At 54.7% G+C, this 25,094-nt stretch overlaps 1 protein-coding gene across 2 annotated transcripts in view; it reads right to left on the reverse strand.

Moving 5' to 3' along the window:
• Window positions 1-6,415: 6,415 nt before the first annotated feature.
• Window positions 6,416-25,094, reverse strand: part of SEPTIN9 (septin 9) — a 56,902-nt gene continuing 38,223 nt past the window's right edge. Inside the window, exons 2-10 of one of the 2 annotated variants that reach the window (XM_010217532.2) lie at window positions 24,671-24,863; window positions 20,528-20,656; window positions 20,108-20,189; window positions 18,948-19,085; window positions 12,416-12,533; window positions 9,280-9,375; window positions 8,523-8,619; window positions 7,041-7,092; window positions 6,416-6,616 (exon numbers count right to left, since the gene is read on the reverse strand). In XM_010217532.2, the coding sequence (XP_010215834.2) occupies window positions 6,481-6,616; window positions 7,041-7,092; window positions 8,523-8,619; window positions 9,280-9,375; window positions 12,416-12,533; window positions 18,948-19,085; window positions 20,108-20,189; window positions 20,528-20,656; window positions 24,671-24,812 (990 nt within the window). In that variant the 5' untranslated portion in view covers window positions 24,813-24,863 and the 3' untranslated portion in view covers window positions 6,416-6,480. Of the gene's footprint in view, window positions 6,617-7,040; window positions 7,093-8,522; window positions 8,620-9,279; window positions 9,376-12,415; window positions 12,534-18,947; window positions 19,086-20,107; window positions 20,190-20,527; window positions 20,657-24,670; window positions 24,864-25,094 lie in introns of those variants that run through there. The other variant, XM_088523429.1, reaches the window with a different exon arrangement.

Raw genomic sequence — 25,094 nt, forward strand, 5'->3', positions numbered from 1 at the left:
TTCCTCAAGTCTTTAAAAAAAAAGAATAAAAAGGAGAACACAAAATAATTGAAAGGAACAGTTTGAAACAGAAATGAAGGAAAAGTGACGGAAAAAAAAGCTACCATGATTGAGAAGTTCAATAAAACTGAGGGAGGAAGGAAAAAAAAATCTGATTTTTAACAAAATGGATTATAAAAAAGGACTGTTTCAACTAAGTATTTTTAATATAAAAATGTCAGCAGGGTCTAACTCTGATGCCAGCCTATGACATGATCTTGTGCTACTTCTCATTTATGCAGATACACTGCACTTTGCTGCCCAGTCCTACATGTAGTTCTGCTTAGCGAAGTGTCTCGCAAGCTTGGTGAACAAACTCCATTCAAAAAGTCAGCAGGGTGCACGGCCCATGATAGCAACGCGACTCAATACACTGAAACGTTTTCCCTGGTACATGAAGGAGCATCCCGTTGGCCAGAGCCCTTTTCTCGGCAGACATGAGCTTCCCACCCTGCCAAGCCCCCACGGAAATGTTCCCTGATGGATCCTGCTTTCCTTCTTTAAGGGGTTCAAGGCGGACTTTATCCTGCCTCTTCATCCTCATACTAAATCTTTTCAGCATAAAAGATGTGGATTTCAGAAAGTTCTGAGTTGAAAAGAGTGTGGTGTGGAAATGCTTATGCAGCTGAAGTGCTACCAGTGTCTTCCCACCATAATAACGAGCATATACATGATTAATGAGAGTGTTTATCCTCGTAACCTACTGTAGCAAGTTAATATTTAATCCCAAATCCACATGAAACCCCAACCTCTTCCAGTCTCTCCTCTACCATGTTTCCCTGGAAATCTCTGAACTCTGTGAACTGACCTGAGATGTGGTTGCTCGGGGATGATCTAAGACTCACCCTGGCTTTTTCTGGCTTTCTGCATAAGCACCACACCTTTTGATCCCCTAACCACTGTCACTTGGGACCTACAAGGTTTCTTAGATAATCCCAGAGAGTCGGTGCTTTGTAATTCGTTTCACTTTGATATCCAAGGCAGCGCTGGACAGCCCACACATGAAAAGGCAGCCTTCCCTTTCTTCACAGCCTTAATTTCATCTGCAAATTAAACATATCGAGACAGATATTTATAGAGGAATGCCCAGATCTCCCCGAGAGGACCATGGAGTCTCCAATGTGTAATTTTGCTTTAGGAAAATTATTTTAATTTTTGACTTGCTTCTGAAGATGGTGGCAGGCGAGGCGTAGGGCAGGGAAGGGGTTCCTGAAGCTGGCGCTCAGACCGCTCTCCTCTGCTCCTCTATCAATTTAAGCCTAGGGCTAATATGATACAAAGCCAGCTAGAAGCACACAAGGGGACTGAGTGTCTTTCTGATTCCTGTCTTTGTCCTCTGCAAAGCTATTTCAGGCCGTGATTCTTAAAAGGCTACAATTTTTAATATTAAAACTGGGTCTGTACATTTTGTTAACCATGCTTTCAGGTGCGATTTCCAAAATACCCTCCTAATTCCCATGTGGGAACAGTTCAGGGTGGAAAATGCACAAAAAAGATGGTTCCAGTGGTAACAAGAAGAGGGAATTTGGTACATGACTGCATGTTATATCTCTTTAAGCTTCAGTAAACTTTTGGAGTCCCTGGGAAGCTTGTAATGTGCTTTGGAAGGAAGCATGACTTATGAAATTGCAGTTTTTAGCTTAGCTGGGTAATGTTAATGAGAAAATATTGTGATCTGCGAGTAGAATTCTCATGAATCCCGTAAGTTCAAAATGAATTATTCTGTTTTCCTAAATGAAGCAAGGCAGTGCGATGCTGCTCTTAAATCAGGCTGATGGTGGTAATTATTTATTAACTCGTGGAGGATGATGCACCGGCTGTGCCAGATAAATACGGCCCAAAACGTTGCAAGGAGCCACAAACCCTGGCTTCCTGTGTGCAAGGAAAGAAAGGCTTTGCTTGGAGAGCCCACAGGCTGGGGTCAGAGCCCTGTGCGACAGAGCCGATCCGGGCAGGATGGTGCCGGATGGATGGACTTTCTGCTGGAGCCACAGTGCAGATGATCAAAAACCAGGCTTTCAGCTGCAGTGCAGCAGCTTCGCAGTAATTAAAGCCTGAGAAATCCAGCCCTGCATATCCCTGCTGCGGATCAGTTTTCACTTCAAACGGCGTTTCCCATGAGGCCAGGTCCCGCACGGCTGAATTCATCTTTTGATGAGAGCTACGGGTTGGTGCGGAAGAGCTGAGAGCCAGAAAATTCTGAGCATGGTTGTTTACTCCCGAAGTCAGAGCCCAAGCTGGATAAAAGTGCACAAAACTCATCCTCTAACCGTGTGTCTCACTGCTAATTTCAGGAAAAATAAGCAGATTTTATAACCGCTGTCATTCCAGCAAGTCTTTGCCCTCCCCAGCAAAAGTCCTCAACTCTTAGGCAGCAACTCCTGTCACTGGGCAGCAGGAAAGGACCTGCTCTGCTGTTCGGGCTGGCTCAGCGTGCAGGCGTTTGCAAGCACAGATTGCAGGCTTAGCGCTGATGTCTTCATCCGTTTGCTCCTCCTGGGCTGGCCCCACTGAATAACCGGCCACCAAGAAGTGGCCGCGGGCAGGGGACAGCGCTGCTCCCCGCGATGGCGCTCTCAGACCATGTGGGGACGTCCCCGCAGCCGCGGGCCGAGCACCAGCCCTGGCCACCAAACGCAGGGACAGAGCTACCTTGTCCTGCGGCAGCCCCACGAGGACGGGCTGGCCCTTGGTGGCAAAGGCCCCGCAGTGAGGCCTTGGATCCAGGGCTTCTGCTGGCACCTGCACTGCCATCAGGAGGGGATTTATTTACCCCTGAACAGATCTCCAGTGAAGTTATTAATCAGCGAGAGGGAAGAGTACAAGGTGGTTTATTGTGTGCTGTGGATGAATGAGCAGCCCAAGTGCCAATGCCTCGGATGGCAATCAGGAGAGAGGGCGAGCGAGAGGAAGGAGAGGGGAGGCAGCACTGCGGGTGAATATATGCGCTCCCGGTCATGATTACCTTCCGAATAATTAGTTTTTAAATCAGGCAGACGTTTCAGGAACTACTCGCTTTAATTATTTATACTCCCTTTTATTCCTATTATTTATAGTCCTCCTCTCGGAGAGGGGGATGCTCTCCGGCCTGGCCTGTTGAGGCTGACGCAAACCCTCCTCGAGCCAGGCCTGGCTGCACGGCCTCTCCTCCGGAGCAAGCCCTGCTCCCAGCCAGGAACAGAAATGAGCCCCCCGGCTCCGTAGCCAAGCTGGGTGAGGGTGTTCCTGCCCTTTTGGGCAGCAGGATGAACCACAGCAGATACGGCCTCAACATGAGGCGCTGCGGAGCGCTCAGTAATTAAACTCTCACTCATCTTCATCTCCCCCATCTGCCCAAGTGAGGCCGCTCAGGAAGCCGGCAGCGCAAGGGCCTTGCTGCCAGCCGCAGCAGCGCGAGGCCAGTTCTCCTCGGAGGCTGCTCAGGAGAGCTCAGCTCCAGCCCCAGGGCTGGGGACGGCCCCTGTGCACCCTGGCTCTGGCAGGTACTGTGCAATGCCATGCATTAACCCCGGCTTTTTCGGGTGTTCAAATGTTAGAAAAGAAAGGCAGATGGTTGAGCTGCGTTGGGAGGCCTCTGTTCACTGCGCCAGTCCCACGCACAGGTCCTTGCCTCAGAAACGCTCCTCCTTTGGGCGAAAGCGGCCTTTGTTTCTCAGCATGGCAATTTTCCTACCTCCCTCTCTCCCAAGCACTAACCTGTTTCTCAGGCTGAGGCCAGCGGAGCTGCTGCCCAGAGCCCAGTGCTCACAGTGGGGGGACGCGGCCGAGCAGCCCCAGCCACCACCTTTCCTGCTGGAGCATGTTTGGGTTTGAGCCATTATCTAAGGAAAACAGCAAAAGAGGACCCCAGCGAAGGAAAAACTGCAACAGGGAAGCCTGCTGTGGACTTGCACAGCAGCACAGCCTGTGGTCCACATCCATAATACTTAGAGGTACATGGGGTCTTTGCCTCTCAGAAACGCAATCTCTAACTCAGGTTCTTGCTACGTTACACGGGCGAGGAGCCTCTGCGGTCGCTCCCGGCTGCTTTGCGGCAGCAGAGGCTCATTTGGCAGAGCAGCAGATGTGAAGAAGGCTGCAACCTAAGCAAGTCTGTTAGCACGGGGTGTGCGGCTTTGCAGCACGGGGAAAAGAAAAAAAGCATCGCGAATAAAGAGATTTAGCATTGGGGTGAAGTAGGTTTGCAGGCAAGCTTTACAGCACTGGCTATCTCACACTTTAAAGTCATTTCCTCTATTCTGAAATCCCAAGTGACAGCAAAGGGAAATAAAATGTGCATGAGCCGGTCCCGTGTTCTGCTTTACCTGCAGGAAACCTGTACGGTTCAGTTCTGCTCTCACATCTCCAGCCCTTGGCCAGCCCTGCAGGACTCGAGAGCATCGATCACCCCACAGCTGGGACCCCCACCCAACAAAACACACATTTCTCAACAGGCCTCCTTCTATTTGCATTCGAAACATTTATTTTGGGAAATACATATTAAACACTATTATTTATACAAAAATGGACTAAATTTGTCATAATGCTTATAACCCCCCAAAAGGCCATTTTAATAGATCTGGATGTCTTTTTTATTGTATTATTATTTTTTTCTTCAGAAAAAATCAGGTTATAAAGGTGAAAGCGGCATGTCTTGCTTGGCCCAGCTTGAGATGTTAACTAGGGGAATAAAAATTAACATGACCTTTGCAGAAGTGCCTCTGCCTCTCCCGATATTCTTTTTAAACACTTGAAATACATATTTTTTTCCGCTAATACACATTTTTTGTTTGTTTTTGCTAAAATATAGCAAGTCAGCAAGTAAATATTTGTTCTTCCTCAACAGCTCTGTAATGATTCCTATGTGCTGTTGAGGAGGGGAAAAAAACACCAGAGTTGAGGGGCGAACAGGCTCCCCTCGCCAGGCAAAGGTGCCCGCGTGGGCGATGCCGCATCCCGCGGTGCTTCCCGGGCTCCCTTGGCGCGTGCCGCAGGAAGGGCGGATCCGTGCGTGGTTTCATCCATGAGATGGGATATCGCATGGATGGAGCTCCCGACTTTGCACGAGCTCGTCCTGCGGATCTGTCTTTTTTTTTTTTTTTTTTTTTTTTTTTTTAAGATGAAGCAGATGGGGTCAGAGCTGCTCAAATGGAGCACGTGAGAGCAGGAGGTCCTACGAAACGCCCGGTGGCCGGGGGCGCTAACATGCAGGGCTCGGTCTACGCGTGCACGGGAGGGCTGGCCAAATCAGGGAGGTCGTTACGTACGTACACAGCACATGTGGGATCAAAAAAAAGATAAAAAACAACAAAAGAAACCCAAACAGCCACCCTCGACTTCCTGAAGAGCCCCATTAGGTTGGGCAGAACAAGAGACTCCCGTTTCCTACCACCGCTTTGCAGAGACGTTCCCTTCTCAGCCCCCTTCGCACAAACATACTCTGAGCCTTCGACAGGAAAAAAAAAAGAAACCTTCCCAAATGAAAAATAAATATACAAGCTTCCCAGGAAACCAGCTGAATCTGTGGTCCCAGCTGCGAGTGACAGGGAAAAGGAGTCTCTATAAAATTCGCCACCTGGATGCACATTTTCCCGACTGCAAGGACAGACAACGAAGCCCTCCCTCTCCCCATCCTTTCCCAACTATTGCGTGGCGAACAGTCTTAAAAGGCACTTCTCCCAAAGCAGGTAGCTCTGCCTGGCCGCAATGTCGTGATAGGCGACTTCACGCCTAAACACTCCCAGTTTATTGCATGAAGACAAGGTAGGGGGCCGGGGTGAGGGGCTGGTTGGTCCCAGAGGGCTGGAGAGGGCTTGGGAGGAGGAGGAGGAGGCAGGAGACAAGTGTGTCACCATCTTGCTCTCTTCATCTCACCGTACCTTGCTTCTGAAGGCTACATCCACTCGGCGCAACCCTTGCCTTCAACGGACGGAGAAGAAAACGGCAAAGCCATGGGACCAAAAAAAAAAAAAAAAAAGAGAGAAGGACTCGGCCTTTGGCAAATTCACCCGCTTCCTGCGGCCTCGGCACAACAGGCAGGAGCTTATCCAAGACCTTCCCTCTGCTGCCGGGCTCCCCGCAGGCAGCAGAAGCCGGAGCGGGTGGTGAGAGGCTCTACCAGGCCCCGGGGGCGGCGCTGGAGAACGGAGAGGCACCGACCCCGGCGCGGGGCGGCCGCTGCTGGCCCCGTTCCCCGGCCCCAGCGGCTCGCCCGGGCGAGGGGGCGCTTGGCGGGGGCTGAGGAAGGAGTCCTGCCATGAGGCGGGTGCGCGGGGGCACCGGAGCCGCCGCGCGCGGCCCAACGAGATGCGGCACCTGGGTATTTGGTCAGTTAACATTGGCACTGGGGGGCTGGAGAAGAAGGGACAGTGGCAGAGGATTTATATAAAAATAAAGGGGGGGAAGAGGAAGGGAAAAATAGCGAGTGTGAGCGAGTAAGGTCCTGGCTACAGAGCGAGACGGTTACATTTCGTTGGCCACCAGCTCTTTGTCGGTCACCCCGTTGGACAGCGAGCTCTGGCCCTCGTTCAGCCTCTTGACCCTGTAGGCTTCAAAGTGGATGTTGCTGGTAATATCCTTTATGTTCTGCATGTGTGTCCTGTGGGAAGGAGGAGACAGCGGGGCAGTTACATCTCCCTGCACACACAGGGGAGGTCCAGCCAGCACCACCTCTGCTACTCCAACCCAAATGGCACCTTGCACCCCTCAACAGCTGCTTGCGACCCGCCTTGGCAGCCCAAATTTCCCCTCCAGAGCACAGCAGGGAAGCAGAAGCAATCACGGAAGCTTTCACCAGCACCAACAGCCTGTTGTGTTTGGGGCAGGAGGAGCTCTTGCTGCCTAAGAGCCTCCCTTGCTCAGCAGCACAGCCAAGACAAGCCCTCTTGAACAGGCTTGCACGGGGGCTCCTGCCATCATGGAGGGACAGTGAAGTAACCACCCACTTCAGGCTGGGCTCTCGCCTTTGTCTGGATGCCACCTGGAGCCCAAAGGTTCCGCGTCACAGGGGCAGTGCCACCAACCTGATGAGGAGGTCCCGCAGGTAGGCGAACTCACAGTGTGTCGTGTTCTCCACTGGTGGGGAAGAGAGAGAAAGCCATGAGCACACAGCGTGCACAGCACGGCACGAGCGCCGCACGCGCACAGGGTAGGAAGAGCCCTCCGGGGAGTGGCACTATCAGGGGACACGAGTCACATTTCTGCTGTCTTCCAAACAAGGGAGCTCTCTGCAGCATCCCCCATCTACAGCGTGGTCACCAAGGCAAGCAGAAACAGTGAACTATTTCCAGAGAGATTTGAAGGAAAAGAGGAAGGTGAGATCTTCAGCAGGCATTACTCAAAAGCGGTTTCATTTTTAGCTTCACCATGAACATCCTTTGACATCCCGAGCATGTCTCTGGCTCTGCTTCCCCACGCTGCCTGCTGCAGAGGAATATCGGGATCTCCCGCTGACAAAAACGTGACTGCTCTCAGCGGGGCTCGGGAGGAGAAGACTGTTTGCAAGAGGGTGGCGGGGAAGCAAAGGGCCTTGCTCTAGCACCATCAGTAACACAACTCTCAGTTCTTCAGGCATTTGCACTTAGAGACTCAACTCCCTTGTGTGTTGTCTTGAACATAACGCAAAAATAACACGACAAAAAGAACACTATTTAGCAAAGGCTGCCAGTGACCACTGCTGGGGCTGTGGGTCTCCTGGTGCTCAAGAGGCCACACGCTCCTTTAAAGGTGAGTGGCTTTTCTTAAGCTACACCAAAACCCAGCAAACTCGGAGCTTCCAAGGACAGATCACAAGAGGGCAGCAGAGCTTTAAAATACATAGATTTTTCCTGGTATCTTTATTAGACACTCACTGAAAACAGGATTCCTATAAAGAGACATAAAAGAGAGAAATCTATAAGAAACAAAAGGGAAGAAGATAGAAGGATGATGCTGAAGATGTCTCTGCAGGTTACTGGAGGTCAGGGATGGGGGAAAATGTCTTGATGGAACTAGAGCTATGAACCTTCCTCTAGCCATTAAACTGTGATTTAAAATGGGGGGAAGAAAAAGGAAGATGTTAATGTGATGAGAAGGGAATAGGCTCCACAAGGTCAAGGGCATGGTGCAAAGTGCCGAGAACTGTGGATGTCAGAGAAAGGCTCTGCTCTGGACCTGAGACAAAGACCACCACTGAATTCATCTGCACTCAAATACAGTCATCAGGCATTTAATTGTGTGACAAGCAATGCGATGGAAACATCAAAGCAGAAGGCCAGAAAGAAAGCAGAGATGAGAAACAAAAGCACCGTGCTCTCACTCAGCAGCCACCCCAGCACTGCACGAAGGCTCAGAAACTCACTGCAGCAGCAGTGGTGCTGGCCAAATCGTTTCAAGTCCCTCACAACAGGGGAATTAATTTTCTCTGGAGGGCCAGGGAAGCAGTGTGCACATTAGTTTTGGGTCTCCTCAGCTTCGGTCAGGGCAGGGAAACAGGTTCAGGAGATAGGAGAACAAGGATAAGATACCTTCAATGGTGCCCCACTTGGTCTTCCTTCCAAGGATTCTTCTTCCGTTAACCTGGTACTCCTGGTCACTACCCACCACTGCAAATGGGATCATTTCCTGAGCAAAGAAAAGGCACAAGTTACTTTTTCCTCCTGAAAAACAGTGAGGAAACCAAGATGGTGAGTGAAGCCTCATGTGAGGCAGCCTCTAGACAGCTGCTAGAGCAAGGACTCAATGGATCCTGCTCCCACCAAGCTCCGGGCCCAGCCTCCTACGTCTCAAGTGGTTTTCCAGAGATGATACAGTCAATGTCTGAGGCTCTTGAGCAATGTCACATCTCCCACTTCCAATTTCCCCTTAGTGATTGCTCCTAGCTCCAAGAAGCCTTCAAATGAGACCCGATCAGGCACTAGGAGCACGGGGCTCTAACAGAAGGTGGCTGTTAGCCCCTGTGTGCTATCTGCCCCACTTTGCACCCTTGGCCTTCTCCACTGGGCGTCAGTACAGGTGCCTCAGCCCTGTCTACTCCTCTCCTTAAAGCCTGTTGTGCTTCAATATTTTAAGCTCTCATGTGAATGTAAGACCAGATTAAAGCCTGTCCAAGCACAACAAGTCACTCTGATCTCCAGCCCCATCCTCTGTCAGGCAGGAATGGGGGACAGAACCTTCAGAAAGAAAATACAGGTACTTTCCAAGAGGCCCCCAAAACGTCACAGATTATCAGGAGCTGCAGGCCTCCCATCCAAACACACCCAAGCCACAGCACCACACACTAACCCTGAATTTCTCATTTACTAGCCGATCTTCAGAGTCTTCATCAAATTCCTTCTGAGGATACACGTCAATCCCATTGGCAAGAAGATCGGCCATGATCTAGGAGAGGAAGGGCAGAGAACCACATGAATGAGATGTGCAGGAGGGAGGAACAGCAGAGCAGCAGCACCCCGGTACAGCGGCTGCCCCTGCCAACCCATGAGGATGTAGGAACCAGCCTGCCAGGCTCCATGCACTACTAAGAGGCTAGAGAGCCAAGCAATAATATTGTCCCTTTCCTTCCTTGACAGTGCCCACCTGGAGGATAGAGAGCCACGTTCAACTAGTAGCCACCTATCGAGTGCTTGCCCTAGAAGCTCTAGGAGAGCTTTATTCCAAGGGAATGAGGAGAGGGTCTTGCAGAGCTAGATGTTACGACAACTGGGCTCTGCTTTTGCATTGAGAAAACAATAGGAAGTTAAAAGTTGCACTAAACAATAGGGAATTAGCTGCCAGGCATGTGGTGCTGGACGCAAAATTAATAAGCTGCTTTCCAGTGTTCATTTATGTTCCTCAGAAGTCACAGCAGAGCATGGTCCAAGAGGGGACAAGCACACAGACAGCTCAGAGCCAGCTCTAAGGATATCACCTCTGTGGAAACGGGAACCAGGGATAGGGGAAAATGCATCACGCTGAAATTCAGCTCCTGGGTGGAGACTTGGCGAGGGCAGCACCAGAAACACGTCCTTCCCAAAGGAAGGGCCAAGCCTGAATCCGCACCCGAGCGCCAGCTCCTATCGCTTCCTAGGGCAGTGAACTCCTCCACATAGGCTCTACATTCCCAGGTGGAAAAGGAGATGTATCCATGCCAAAGAAACCCCCCGCGCCAGGCCCCTCACCCCATACTAAGCCCACATACTACTTTAAGGGAACAACGCAGCACAAGCCAACTCCACAGGGCACAGGATTCCATGTGCAATGTTGGCATTGGCCAGGAAGAACCCAAGGCAGCAAACAGGCAGATTAATGCTCCAGTATGACTTATCCAGCTCGATAAAAACCCAGAAGTTAAACACACCATCTAACTAACTCTCACCAAATGCAGGCAAGGCCTTTTGGAAGTGTGCACGCATGCACACTGGAACCATGCTAAAATCCCAACCCAGATCTTAGCTGGTGTAAAACTGCATTGATTATTTGCTTTCTGCTTTGCACCAGGAGTTGATCTGGAGCTGAGTTTACCAAGGATGAGCCCCTTGCAGCATGGACACAACCCACAGGCCAGGACGGCTCCGCTCCCCCTCCACCTGGGGAGGATTCCAGTGGTCTGTTTACAATCCGTGACGTATCTAGAGATGGGGAAGGCCACCCTGCCTACTCCCTGTGTCACAGGCTGCTCTTCTTCACCGCCTGCACCCAGTGGCAGGCCCAGAAGAGCAGAGGGCACCGCTCTGGGTCCTGCTTTTGCTGCTTTAACCAGGAACATTTAACCGCGTGGCTGCCGAGCCAGATGGATCTCCCACAGCATCAGCAACGCTGTCAGCACCATTCCCACAGCACCGTCTTCTATTACACAGATGATATCAGAGGCAGAGCGTGCCCAGATGGAGTTTTAGATTCCAGACTGACTCTGGGGTTCCAGGCAGGCTGACAGACACACCGGTCTTCATGCAAACGCACGGCCTGTGCACGGAGCAAGCAGTCTGGAAAAGCCATTGCAGAGCCGGCGGCGCCTTGGCCTGACACCTCTCGCACCTCTTCAGCCCTCCTTCCTCCCTCCTCTGGCAGCAGCTCCTTGCACTGCTCTCCGTGAGCAGGCCGACACGCTTGTCAAGCCCAGTCTGGATTAAGGCTCGGCTCCATTTCCAGGAATCCCTTAGCTCACTGTGGAGGGAACCACTTGCAGATTTGGGACAGCCCTCAAAACCAGACTGGATATTTCAGTTCAAGACCCTGCTCTTCATAAAAAGGGAAGAGGGAAGACAGTAAAATGAGCTCAAGCCCACCATGGTTCCCCCTCGCAAGGGAAGGCTCATGGCTCTTCTCTACAGATGCACTGAATAACGTTCCCTCCAGATGCTGGCACTGTGCATCCCCACCAAAGGTGGCCCCTTCAAATGCCCTTTTGGCAGAGCCCCCTCCACCCTTTCCCCTTGCCCCACATCTCTGCTCGAAGCAGGGATGTGCAGGAAGCAAATTCCTGACCTCCGAGAGCGCAAAGGGACAGCCGAGTCCAGGACGTCAGAGAGCAGGAGGCCCAGCACAGGCTTATCTTCCTTTACTGTCTCGCACACCAAGAAATGGAGCCTGCTCGAGTTAACCCTGTCCTGCTCAGGGCCATTAGCTGCACACGGCCACCCGCCTGCTCCTGTTAGGGCTCTGCAGCTCAGGATTGGGCTAGAGAACCGTGGTCCTAGCAATCTTCAGGACTCATTGCACTGCATGGGGATACATAGGGAGAGCTGGTTGAGTGATGGACACCAGCAAAACTCAGCCTATTCATGCTCAAAAATGCAATTCAGACTCTCAGAACAACAAGCCAAGAGGCTTTTGGAGCCTTGCTTGTTTTTGCAGTAAGCGCTGAGGCCATCGTGCCTGCAGCCACATCATCAGTTACGGTAACGCGTTCGCAGTCCTCGCCCAAACCCAGGGCAAAGCATCGCTGCACCTCAGCAGCGCCAGGCACGAATGTGTGCAGGGAACCACGGGCCTTGCTGCGGAGCTGGGGATCTGCCTGATCTGGGGATCAGGGGAGTTTCACGGCTTTTCCCAGAACTCTTGCCCAGCCGAGCTCAGCAAACACACACATCTTTGCCTGCTTACTGTATTGGTGTAAAGAAGGGTTTTCCAGGCTCTCCGTGCAACACCCTCCGCCTTCCCCACTAATAAAAACCAGCCTCAACATAAGCACCACAACAACAATAAGAGAGGCAGCAGGAACAGGCCCCAAGACTAAGAGTGCAAAATTCATCCTGCACTGACAGCGATCCAAGAGAAACACAAGGAACTGCTTGGAGCGAGGGCCCTTCCTGCTGCCACATGGGATCACTCAGAGCTGCAGCCGGAGGAATGCGCCGGGCGCCCCGCCAGGCGCTCGGCTCCGCGGAGGTGCGGGGCGGAGGCAGGGGGAGAGCGGGGCTGGGGGACGCGCGGCCCTTACCCTTTGCTTGAAGTAGTCCCTCTCCTCCAGCGTTAGCGTGTCGGCTTTCGCGATCACCGGGACGATGTTGACCACCTTGCTCAGGCGCTTCATGAACTCGATGTCCAGCGGCCGGAGCCTGTGGAGCACAGAGGGGAAAGGGAATCGTGCGCGGCCCATCGGGACCTGCCATCCCTCGGCAGAGAGAGGATGTTCAGAGGCTACACGCAGACGTGGAATCGTTTTCTTTCAGGGAGCCAAAGCAAAGACGTTTTCCTAAAAGTACGGCTGCACACGCCTGCCTTGCACAGGCGGCTTGCGGACACCCATGTAAAACGCTCCGTGCTCTCGTTTCAAGGCCACATGCTGCACCTGGATGGATTCAGCACTGCAAACCCCCATGAAGCGGGAGAGAGTTTTTATGTCTGAACAGATGCTCGTCCACCGACGATGGCAGGACCTTGCCCAGGGCTACGCGAGCCCTGGGCAGAGCAGGGAGCAGAGCTTGGGCATCAGCGGCTTCAGGGCCGCCCACGACACGGCCTGGATCAAGAAGCAGAAGAGCGACCATGGTGCCAAGTGTTCTCCAGACTCGTGCTGGGGACCCTGCGCAGGCACACACCACCTGGGGACATGCTGGACGGGCACAACCCGGCTACAGGTCGCCGTTGCTGGTCCAGCAGGTTCCCATACCGAGCACCAACCTGCTGCCATGCACAAGCCAGGATTTCACCTCCTATCTGCTGGTTCAGCTTCAAAGAGGCTCTGTTAATTCTCAAGCTGATCACATGGCACAAAGAGACTCCGCTCGTTCCAGAGGGCGAAAAGAGTCAGGAAATTTCTACAACGAAAGTCTCAGCAGACCACAGCTACAGAGATTGCATAACCCGAGTAATCAGCGGCTCCGGAAACGCTTCCCCGTTAAACGCTCCTGCTGACAGCATGTGCATGACCTCCAGTGCCACTCTCCTTGCTGCCCCTCCGGGCTGCAATCCAGCGACTCGCAGCCACGAAGGCTCAGGGGGGCTGCCCGTGACCCTACCTTGGTACTCAGCCCTCAGTCCTTCCCAAAAGTCTTTTTATTGCTGGTGGTTCCCGAGCTAGCGAGACGGCAGCCTGCCTGGGGATGCTTTCCACGTGCTGCAGTCCCCGCACGGCGGCTCCCGGGGTGACAAGGGACACGTTCCCAGGCAGCGAGCTGAACCAGCGCCAGCCTAAAAAGGGAAACACCGAGGTCCCAAGTGGAGGCTGTCAGTTTTAGCAGCCCACAACACAGCTGGCAAGGGGTGCCAGCAGGACACAACCCGATTTATCCTTGGGGAACTAGGGCAGAGAGAGGAAAGTCACTTTTCAGAGCTATAAACTGAAATTGCAGAGCTAGGGCCAAGGAACAGACTACCCCAAATCTAGGTCAGCCCCATTTGCAAAACAGAAGCCTGTGTAACCAAGGAAGAACTAGGATATAAATGGGATGAGAGAGGCTATAATCGGGCTGAAGAATTAAAATGCTCAGGTAGAGTCAGGTGCAGGGCTGCCCGTGGGACAGGGGCCGTGCCGAGCGGCTCAGCCTCATCACGCTGGGCATCTCCGGGCTGCTCCGAGGCGGAGCGCGGCCGCGACGCATCCGCGTCCTTCCCTGGTCCAGTCCCCTCCCCACTCAGGCATGGGGCTGGCTCCGTGCCCGCCGGCCCGCACGGACCCTCCTCCCGGAGCTGCCGGGGAGCCGCGCAAGCAGCTCACCCAGCACGAGGACAAACGAGTCACCAACACGAACACGGGAGTCGCCGATCGCCCACGGCTCCAGGAACAAAACATTTTGGCTATTTAAATAAATATATAAATAAATAAAGGGAATAAAGCACACAAGGAAACCCCCGCGGACACATCTAAGCAGACTGCTGCTGGCAAACATTGTTTGGAGCGCTGCATAATATATTTCCCAGACCTCCAAGGAAGCAATGCACTTATATTCCTTTCCCAGCAGATTTCTTTCCCCTCCTTTTCTCTTTGCTATTTTCAAACATTTTTTTTCCCCTTTAAAAGCTTCTTCCCTACTGAGACCGTGTTCCTGACTCTTTCATCAGCTTTTCTTTTAAAATGAAGACCAGGACGCGGAGGTGGCCCATGCAGATGGATTCACGATCCACCAGGCATTGGCATTTTGGCTCGGGCTGCTGTCCAAGAACCCCGTTACCAAGCCCTTAGCGATACCTGGAGGAGGCCAGAGGCTCCCTGCAAGGGTGACGGCAGCGTGCAAAGCCATAGCCAGCCTGCGGCCTCCCAGCTCCGTGTCCACAGCATCCACCACCTCCCTGGTGCTCTGGAAGCACAGCACCAACACGGGTAACCTCAGCATCTCTTGAGAAAAAGGCACTCGGGCAAGTAGAGCTGCCAATGAGGTCTGAAGGTGATGAAGAAGTACTAGAAAACTGTTCCCAGGACACAGCCTGCACTAACAGCAGCAAGGCGACAAGAGAAAACCAGGCATTGCTGCACTAGCAAGCCAGTAAGCGGGTGGCAGCAACAGACAGGTCCTCAGGATATTTCAGAGCAAAAATCAGCAGCCCCAGCCAAATTACTTGAAAAACAATTCCCAGCAATCTAAGCAAAAAGCCTTTTCTCCTGCATGTGCTTTATACCGCGGTGGGGAAGCCTTACTCCAGCTAGTGTAACACTCAGGCCATCCGTTCTCCTCCAAAGTCTGCGGGCAGTGCTGGAGGCAGCGGGGCTGACGCAGGATGCTGAGCTTGGGGGTCACTGCGTGAGGCTCAGGTCTTGCTGTGCACCTTGAAGAACTGCCCGTCCCTGACTTGGCTTCCTCAGCTTTCAGGGGGAACACGACCCACAGGTGCGCGAAGGGGCTGGCACTGGGACCCGCGTGCTGAGCCCCGACCGCTCTCTCGAGCAGTATCGCTCTCCTCGAGGAAAACCTGCACAGTCCTGGCAAACAGGAAGGGAAGCAAAGGACTCTACCAAGGAGTAAACTGTACTCAGACTCAGACTGACTATTTTACACATTTCTAGGTATTCTGCCTTTGCTAAGCTCCCTTTTAAACACTTGCTAGGGGTTGAGAAACCCCTAAGGAGACAGGATGAGCTGCTGAGGGCAGCAAGAGCTCCAGCCCGTCCAAGCTGGTGCCAGGTGCTCCCCGTCCCCTCTTGCTCAGGGGCTGGGGAATCCAGCCTGGGTTGGCCCATAAACACAGCACGGAGAGTATCTGAACAGAGGCTCATGCCTGCTGGCTCCCTTGAAATACCATTATAGGAACAAAAAAAACACTGCAAGCTTAGAAGTTATTTCCTTCTGGTTGAATCCCAGATCCAGCTAGCAGCAAGAATTTGAGCCCTGCATTAAGCAAATACCAGCGAGCATCCTGCAGCCACCCAAGCCCAGCTCTGGGAGCTGTCACTCTGCTGCACGGCCCTGGCTGGTAGCAGCGCTGCGGGGCCACGAGCCAGGCGGGGAGCCACCCTCCCGGCTGCAGCCCCGCGGGCTTTGCTGGGGGACAGCAAAAGGACCAGAGGGGCATCAGGACGTCAAGAACAGTGCTGGTATGCCCAGAAAACGGGGCTGCCAAGGAAGATGGGGCAGGATTTCAGAGCTGGGTCACGGGGGTCGCTGCGCTGGAGTTTATTGGGAAGCAAAAAGCAAGGGCTTTGCTGCTGCGGCAGGAGCCCCTGCCAGCACGGTACTTAGCCTCTGCAAACACGGTGTTACAGCGGGGTTACAAGGAGGACAGCACGTGCGACAGGAAGCTTCCCAACTGACAAACCCTTCAGCCGCGTGATGACACCATGGCCTGCCTGAAACGGGGCTGCGCAGCCCTCGGGGAAAGCAGAAAGCTCCCCTGATTGAGGGCAGTGCAGCAGTGTCCTGGGCTGCACGGCACTGCTGCCTCCCGTCGCTGCACAGCTGCTCCGAGCTCGAGTGATTTTTGGTGACAACAGGGGTTGTGTCTGTACCAGGTGCTGAATGCAGCCAGCAGTGGGGACCAACGCAAGGCAAAAGGCCACCACATGGATGGGTGTCACTGGGCCCCTGCAGGACCCTCAGCTCAGCCCGGCTTGGTGAGCTTGCCCCTAGTAAAGGTCCTTAGGGCACCATGTACCTTACAGCGCCCTTTCCAAACATATTCCCCACTAACTCATGGAGAAGCACTGGATTAAGGACCTCTTCACCCTTTTGCAAGGGACAACTGATGGCACCCGCAGAGGCACGAAGTCTGCATTAAACACCATGGCCTTCCCCTGTGAAACTGTCTCCCAAGCCCCTGCTCTCCCAAAGGATGCATCCCCGCTGCAGTAAGAGCAGAGCAGGTGTTTCGTTCACATCCAGGGACCAAGGACAGCACTTGAGAAAGCATGTCCAGGGTGACGAGAAACACTGCCCACTTTGCAAGAGGGCAGGGAAGTCCCAGCACTTGCTTGAGCGCTCAGAGAAACAACATTTCCCACCAGCTTTTCCCCCGCAGGGAGGTTTTTCCACCCTACCCGGGCTTCCCAGCTTCCCTAAAAGCTAATGTCCTTCAGGTTATCTCTAACCCGGCTGTGAGAGGGAACTCAGGAACCAGATGTCCACACTGACACATGGACAGGAAAGGGCAGCCCTGGGAGCAGCGCGAGTGGCAGCCCCCGGCAGCGTGTGCGGCTCCGCGCGAGGGCCTGACCGCGCACAGCAACGTCCCTCTGACGGCTCTCCTATTGGAAACACATGTTCTTTGGAGAGAAGGAAAAAAAGCAGCTGAACTTCCACGCCAGAGAGCCGGTGGGTGAGAGAAACCAGAATGCAGCGCTCGAGAGGCGCGGGCAGGGGACGGGGCCAGCCGGGGCCTCCCCACACACGTGACGGCCACACATGCAGCGAGGGCCGGGGCAGAGCTGGGTTTCCCAGGGAGCGGAGCCCTGCGCTGCCTCAGTGTCCGCGAGCGGCTGCCCGCCCCGGCCGGGACCCGCAGGGACCAAGAGCTGCCCACGAGGAGCAAGGGTGCTGCCCGCGAGGGTGCTGCACATGAGGGTGCTGCACATGAGGGTGCTGCACATGAGGGTGCTGCTTGCTAGTATTAAGTGCCTGCAGGGATGTGCAGAAAGCTGGAGCGTGGCGGGTGCTGCAATGACCCAGACCCACCATGGCACGGTTCGTAGACACAGGCCTCATAGATGAGCAGGACCAACATGCCAAAGAGTCTAAAAACATCGTCGCCCTTTTGAAAGTGTTCTACTTTATCAGCTTATCTCATGGCAGAACATCCCATGGCGATCAAAGGCCATAAACAGACACCGGCCAGGGTGTAAACATAAAGCCATGCCCCTATGGGAAAGTCTGAGGGCCTTGTAGATCCATTTACCTGCTCTACTGGATACAAGATGCTCTGAGCATCCTGCTCTCTCCTCCGAGAGACTGTAAAGCCTCATCCACACAAGTAAGCTTTGCTTGTTACACAAGCACAGCATAACTGACCCATGCAGTCATCTTATTCCAGTGAGGAATGCATTTTTGGTCTACCCACTGACACAAGCAAAATAAATTCTTTTCTTTTGGAATAAAGTTCTACACAGGGAAGAGGAAAAAAAAAAAAGCTGAACTTAATACAATTCTGGCAGTTTAAATTTACTTTTAAAAACAGACAAAGAAATCCCCATGCAGCCAAAGCCAGAAGTGGAAGGAACTGACACAAATCAAAAGGAAACTCGGGTCTCATTTTATGCTATGATACTTCAAGTCAGATTTTCAAAGATATTTTATGTGCCCAAGATACTCACTGAGGGCTACAAGTCAAGTCAAGACACACACACAAAAAAATCTTCTGGCTCTTTGATGCTGTCATGTGAGTCATGTGAGAAGCGCCAGAGCCAACAAATCTCTGCATGGTATAAACTGCATCTCACTCGCACACTGATCAAAATCTACCAAATACTCCTAAAGGGCTTGGGTGTTCGCTTGCTCTGTATAATAGCCCGAGGGCAACTGGCTTCTTCCCCTACAATGGCAGCATCATAGGCAAAAAAACATTTTCCCATCTGCAAAGGAAACCTTCCCATCAGATTCCAGAACTCACTGACTGAAGTCCATTGGCCAAGTGAGAGACTCGGTTGCTTGCTTTGCTTTTGTCAGCCAAGTGAGGGAGGCTTATTTAGAAGTCCTTCCAGAGAAGGGAAAATGCCGACTTCTGCCTGGCTAAGGCAGCTTTGTCATGGTCTTGCAAAGACCCTAGATGCAGAAGGAAGCTGGCTATGGCTTTAGGGACAGCAGGTTTCACATGTACTATTTGCTGGGGACGGCATGCCCAGCTACCATGCTGCTCCTGATGATCCACAGGGGCACACAAGACATCACCAGACCTTATGCCCTTCAGGCAGGGTGTTGTGAAGGACCTGAGCTCCTTCAAGTCTCTACAGAGAGGCAGGTGAATACATCTCCAATGAAGGACGATTCAGAGCAGCTAATTTAGGTGAGACCACAAGTAGGACAGTGAAGCACACAGAATTTGAGCGGAGACGGGTCCCCAGGCCCGACCTGGAGGGCAGACGCGCCCCGAAGAGAGAGGGTACGTACGAGTGGCCAGTGGCTGGGATGAAGTATATACAGCAGTGCACCCTGGTGTCCGGGATCCGCTTCTTCCGGTTAATGTTGATTTCCTCCTGCAGATACTTCTCATACTGGTCATTGATGAACTTCATGATGGGCTGCCAGCTAGAGAGACATAAACACATGACGGGGGTTTTACATGAGAGATCTGGACCCCCCTTAACTGTTCTGCAAAGCGGAGTCCTTAGAAGTGAAGTATATTACAGAATCCCCAGGAAAAACAGAAACAACAACACCCAAACGCACACACACAGAACATTTTAGTTGCTATCAGGTCCCATTCATACAGCAACTGCAGGAAGTAGGAATCACAAACCTCACGTGTCCACCACTTGGCAGCTCCTCACACTCCTTAAACCGTGGGAGTACTGGATCTTGTTTACTGTGTCCTTTAAAGAACAAGTGCCTAGAAATTCCTCCCTTCTCTACTCCAGGACTGGGCTGCCTAAAAGCAGGATTTTTCCTCTCCCTAGTGTGTCTAGTGTGTGATGACAGGATCTAGGGGTTTCTGAAGAACCCAGCTACAGGGAAAGGGACAGGGGATGTGATGGTGTACCGGGTACAAAAAGAGCTCCCCAGCAGCAGAAGCACACGCACGCGTGGTCACGTCCATGTGAGCGACCCAACTGTGGGCAGTCTTGCAGAGGACAGCCCTGCTTTATTGCAGGAATACATTACACACGGAGAACTCTGCTGTCCCAGAGACTTATTGCAGAATTTGGCCTTTAGGACCTGTGAACAAGGTCATGGGACCGGTCACCCCAGCGCGGCAGCTGATCCAAGCAGAAAACAAAGGTTGTCTCATGACAGAAACAGCAGGACGTTTGTGGACTCTAGCAGGGCTCTTGCAGGGCTCTGCAGAGAGCGCTGTAGAGCGTGACATGGTGCTGTCTCTGAGGTGACAGGCTGCATGGGAGGAAACACTGTCCTGGGGAGACCTGGCTGTCTCCCACCCCTCTTTATGCCACCCACACCAACCTCTCTCGCCTTCTCCACACAAGCAGCCCAGAAGACGAGCCTAGCGTGCTCTGGCTTAACAGCACTCTGTGTCTCTCCAACACGGAGAGGGATGGTGTGTCCTCGCAGCCCAAATCAAAGCCCCCAGACCTCCTGCTCAGCCTTCTCACCAGTTCTCATTGTTGATGTGGTCTCCAAAGCCCGGGGTGTCAATGACTGTCAGCTTCATGCGAACTCCCTTCTCTTCAATCTCTGAAACACAGAAGCAGGCAGCAGCTTCATGAGGCAAGAGCTGACAGACACTCGGGCCAAGCCTGTCCGCCCGAAACCAGATGACGGATCCAATCTCACATCTGCCCTGAAGCACAACCCCCATGACCACCTCAGCTGGCCTCTTCCATCATAATTAAATGAACACTAGTGAACACAGCGCTAAGGTGATGAGTTTGCTTGGCCCAGTAAGCACTTGTGGATGATGGAAGTCCCTTCAGACAAATTACAAGAGTGGAAGTTTCCGATCCCAGAAAGCCTCTAGAGAGACAAGGCACAGAAGGACCAAATACCACCAAGCAGGATCTGCAGAGACTCACCATGAGTGATGGATTTTATTTCAATGGTCTTGGGGATCCGCTCTTCCGAAGTTGGCTGTACAGATTTCCGGCTGATTTTGGATTTAAAGAGCGTGTTGATTAATGTGGATTTCCCCAAACCACTCTGACCTGGAAAAGAGCAGGATAAATAGCAGTCAGCCCTAACCCATTCCCAGGTCACCTTTCCAGGGAACAGCTCAGCTGATGGTACCTCCACATCACCTGTACCAGGATGGATTCAGCCCACACTGGTTCTGCACAGGGTGGCAAAAGGTCCAACTGCAAAAAGAGATTGTTAAGCACAGGCGTAAGGGGACAGTGAGGACAACCACAGCTTTGGGGACATGGGCAGGGAGGCTCCTTAAGCATCATGCCAGGCCCCATTTACATGGGGCAAGTCAGGATGGGGTTAATGAAACAACCCAACCACTTGCAGCAGTATCACAAAGGAATAAATTAACCCCTAGGATTGACTGGCTCTTTCAGCAAAGACACAAAGCAACTGCCCAACCCGACCGCCACAGGAGGCCTGATTTAACGGGTCGCCAGGCAAGGAGGCTCTTGAGAGCAGGGCAGCACCAGCAAAGTCTGTTTGAATCAGTGTCTGAAGAGGAGAGCGGACGTGAGCCGTGAGAGAGGCCCAGCCAAGGAGCGCAGCCCCTCGGGAGGGCACAAGGAGCGCAGCCCCGCGGGAGGGCACAAGGAGCGCAGCCCCACTGGAGGGCACAAGGAGCGCAGCCCCTCGGGAGGGCACAAGGAGCGCAGCCCCGCGGGAGGGCACAAGGAGCACAGCCCCGAGGGAGGGCACAAGGAGCGCAGCCCCGCGGGATGGCACAAGGAGCGCAGCCCCGCAGGAGGGCACAAGGAGCGCAGCCCCACTGGAGGGCACAAGGAGCGCAGCCCCGCGGGAGGGCACAAGGAGCGCAGCCCCGCGGGAGGGCACAAGGAGCACAGCCCCTCGGGAGGGCACAAGGAGCACAGCCCCTCAGGACGGCACAAGGAGCGCAGCCCCGCGGGAGGGCACAAGGAGCGCAGCCCCACGGGAGGGCACAAGGAGCGCAGCCCCGCGGGAGGGCACAAGGAGCGCAGCCCCACTGGAGGGCACAAGGAGCGCAGCCCCTTGGGAGGGCACAAGGAGCACAGCCCCTCGGGAGGGCACAAGGAGCACAGCCCCGCGGGACGGCACAAGGAGCGCAGCCCCTCGGGAGGGCACAAGGAGCGCAGCCCCTCGGGAGGGCACAAGGAGCGCAGCCCCTCGGGAGGGCACAAGGAGCGCAGCCCCGCGGGAGGGCACAAGGAGCGCAGCCCCTTGGGAGGGCACAAGGAGCGCAGCCCCTCGGGAGGGCACAAGGAGCACAGCCCCACGGGAGGGCACAAGGAGCGCAGCCCCGCGGGAGGGCACAAGGAGCACAGCCCCTCGGGAGGGCACAAGGAGCACAGCCCCACTGGAGGGCACAAGGAGCGCAGCCCCACGGGAGGGCACAAGGAGCTCAGCCCCACGGGACGGCACAAGGAGCGCAGCCCCGCGGGACGGCACAAGGAGCGCAGCCCCGCGGGATGGCACTGCTGGACCTCAGCATCCCGGTGGCCGCGATGCTGCAGGCACCTAGGGAAGATGCTCGGGGTTGGCTGGGCTGAGAAGCAGCTGAGCAAGGTCTTCAAGCACAGGCAGGCAGCAGAAGCCCTTCATTAGCTGCTCCTGTTGCCCGCCATCTCCCTTGCTTTTGCACTCCTGGATGCACAGACCATTTCAGCAGCTCTGGACTGGCAGCGTCGTTAAGTGCAGCCAGTTCTGCAGCTTCTGAAAAAAACAGCATCTAGGGAGAAACATCTCCATGCTTTACACCCTGGAGCGGAGCAGGAAGGACATTGTCAGCACCCACATCTCCAGAGCAGCCGTCCCGTGAGCTCAAAAGGGAACCTTTGCAAAGAAAGCAGAGCAATCGCTCCAAAGCTGGGGAGCAGATGCTCAGCCGCAGGGCTGAATCCCCCCATGTCCACGCAAGGCTCCAACAGGAGCCCCCACCACCTGCCACGGAAGCATGATCCCCATAACTGGAGCATTTGGGCACGTGAGATAAAACCGAATCCGGCTGCAGCACATGGCAAGGCTTTCCCTTACGATCACCAACAGAGCTGCCAGGTTGCCAAAGGCACCAAAAGTCAAACCTGGGGCCTCCAACTGTGGGGCTGGCCAGCACTTCAGCATCAGGCATCGAATTTTGGCACCGGCTCCCAGTGCTGTTGCAATGCAGAAGGTTAAATCCGCCTGCTCCCATTTCAGTGAACGTGCAGCAATTAAAAGCAGAGTTTACAACCCGGCCACAACCCTGCACCCCATCCCAGGGCTCTGCAATGCAGCACAGGAAAACCCTCTTCGTCAGCAACTCTCACAGCTGCATCGCAAGAGAAACATATGGAGGAGGCCGGGGTCAAGCACTGCTGGTCCTGCAGAAACGCGGGGCAGGCCGGAGCGGCTCCCGGGCCTCTCTGCTCGGGGAGCAGCTAGGAGTCGCACGGGGCCGAGGGGGACGGAGGGGACCCGCTGCTGCAGCTCGCGGCAGGCACCTCGTCTCTGCCTGCCCAAACTGCTGGAGCCCGAGCGCCTGTAGCGGGAGCAGAGCCGGGAGCGGAGCCCGGAGTGCGGTGGCACCGGGGGCTCCAGGGACGCGGCGGCAGCCGGGCTCCAGCCCCTCCTCGACGCCGCTCCGAGTGGGGCCGCGGCCCCCAGCCCTGCGCCCGCTGCTCCACAGGGGCACGAGGCTTCGGAACAGAGCCAGCCTGAGGCCGTGCCGGAGCGCTGGGGTTGAGAGCCAAGTGCTGCACGGCCGGGCGTTTGCATGCAAGGACCTGGGACTTGGGTTGCGCAGGAGGAAAGGAGCCAAACGAATCCCACACCGGGAGCGGTGCCTCATCCCCCTGCACCTCCCGCGGACGACCAGCGTCACCCACGGCGCGGGCACCCAGCACTGCAGATCCCTTGGACGGGCAGCGTTCAAAGCCCATCCTGGAGAAATATCCCCCCCCGCCGGCTCCTGCCACTGCCCCGTCACACCCTGCGGCTCCGGGGAGGGCTGCGCTCCGCTTGTTTACGCTGAATTCCCCACCCTGTAAACAGCCCGCAAGGAGCTGCTGAGGGGAGGCCAACGTCCTGCATGCGCCACGGCCGGCGTGCCACCCACAGCGCCCTGCCAGGCCACGGCAGCGCCCAGCGCCGCCGCAGCATCGTCCACGGAGCGGGAAGCAGAGGCGCCCACGGCTCCGGGAACGGCTGGGGCTGCGCGGCCGGGACGTGCCCAAGGAGGCAGCTGGAGGCCCCTTCTGCTGTGGCAACAGCGGGGTTAATTAACGGGTGCAATTTCATCTGCAGCCTGAAGAATAAGGAGGCGACCCTCCTCCCCAGGGAGGGCAGCGAAACCAGCTGCAGAAAGCTGGGTTGGTGAAAATAAAAAGCTACAGGGACTTGCAAGAACTGGTTTCGCAGCGACCTGGTTTACAGTAATCCCCTCGCTTGAGTCCTGTGGAGACCTGACCTCATATCAGAGACCAATTTGTGTATGAAAAAAAGGGGGGAATAAAGGAAAAAGCGCGCAGAGATCATTGGATTCTGATAGGAAGCTACAGCGCAGCGTTTCTTTAATTTTTCTTTTTTCAGAATTAGCAAATTCTTTGAATTAGGACCTGCTGCAACTCCAACTCCTCTGCGCTCTTTTATACCTCAGGCTCTGCGACTCCAGGGCAGCTGCAGCCCTGCACAACTCATCACACCCGCAGGTTCCCCCTACCTGGTCACCCCTCTCAGGCGACAACCAGCGTTTCAGGGCACAGCTCCCCGTGAGGAGCGCGCGAGCGGGGACCGCAGCCAGAGCGGTGGCGGTGGCAGCGCGGGGCAGGGCTGCGGCACCGCGGCAGTGGCACGCACCTGCAGTCCCAGCGGGCACGCGGGAAGGCGCCTGCAACGGGCCTCTTCCAACTGCTGAGCTTCAGCAACAACCAAGCTCATCCCTGGAAGCAGGATTTGCTGACTCCAGCACCGAGGCTTAACTGCTGCTCCCGAGGGGGACGAGCGTTGCCGCGGAACAATCAAATAAACATCTTGTTGAGCGCGTTCGCAGGCAGCTGGACGCGCGAGGGACAACTCACCCACAACCATGATGTTGAACTCGAAGCCCTGCTTCATGGCTTTCCTCCTCATCTGCTCCAGGATGGCGTCTATGCCCACGTAGCCGAAGTCCGCGGCGGGGCTTCTCCGGCCGCGCCGGCGCCGCCTGCTTGAGGCCGGCATCTCTGGGAGCGTCCGTCATGCTGGGCGCGTAGCTGGGAAGTGCCTCGGGACCTGCGAACGGAGCAAACGGAGCGGTGAGGGGCGGCCCGGCTCCTCCCGGCAGCCAGTGAAAGGAGCCGCCTGGAGCATCCGAAGCGGGAATAAAGCGCGCGCTGTGTCGCCGCTAATGACAACAGCGGGGCGCCAAGAGGGGACAGGCACGCGGGACCTGCCTGTGCCGGCGCTTATCGCGAATTTGGGCTTCCGCCTTTCCTGCCCTTTGCAAAGAAAGCGGGAAAGGGA

The sequence above is a fragment of the Tinamus guttatus genome, unplaced genomic scaffold, assembly GCF_059628265.1.
Source record: "Tinamus guttatus ecotype Peru unplaced genomic scaffold, ASM5962826v1 Tinamus_guttatus_pri_ptg000188l, whole genome shotgun sequence".
Taxonomy (NCBI): Eukaryota; Metazoa; Chordata; class Aves; order Tinamiformes; family Tinamidae; genus Tinamus; species Tinamus guttatus.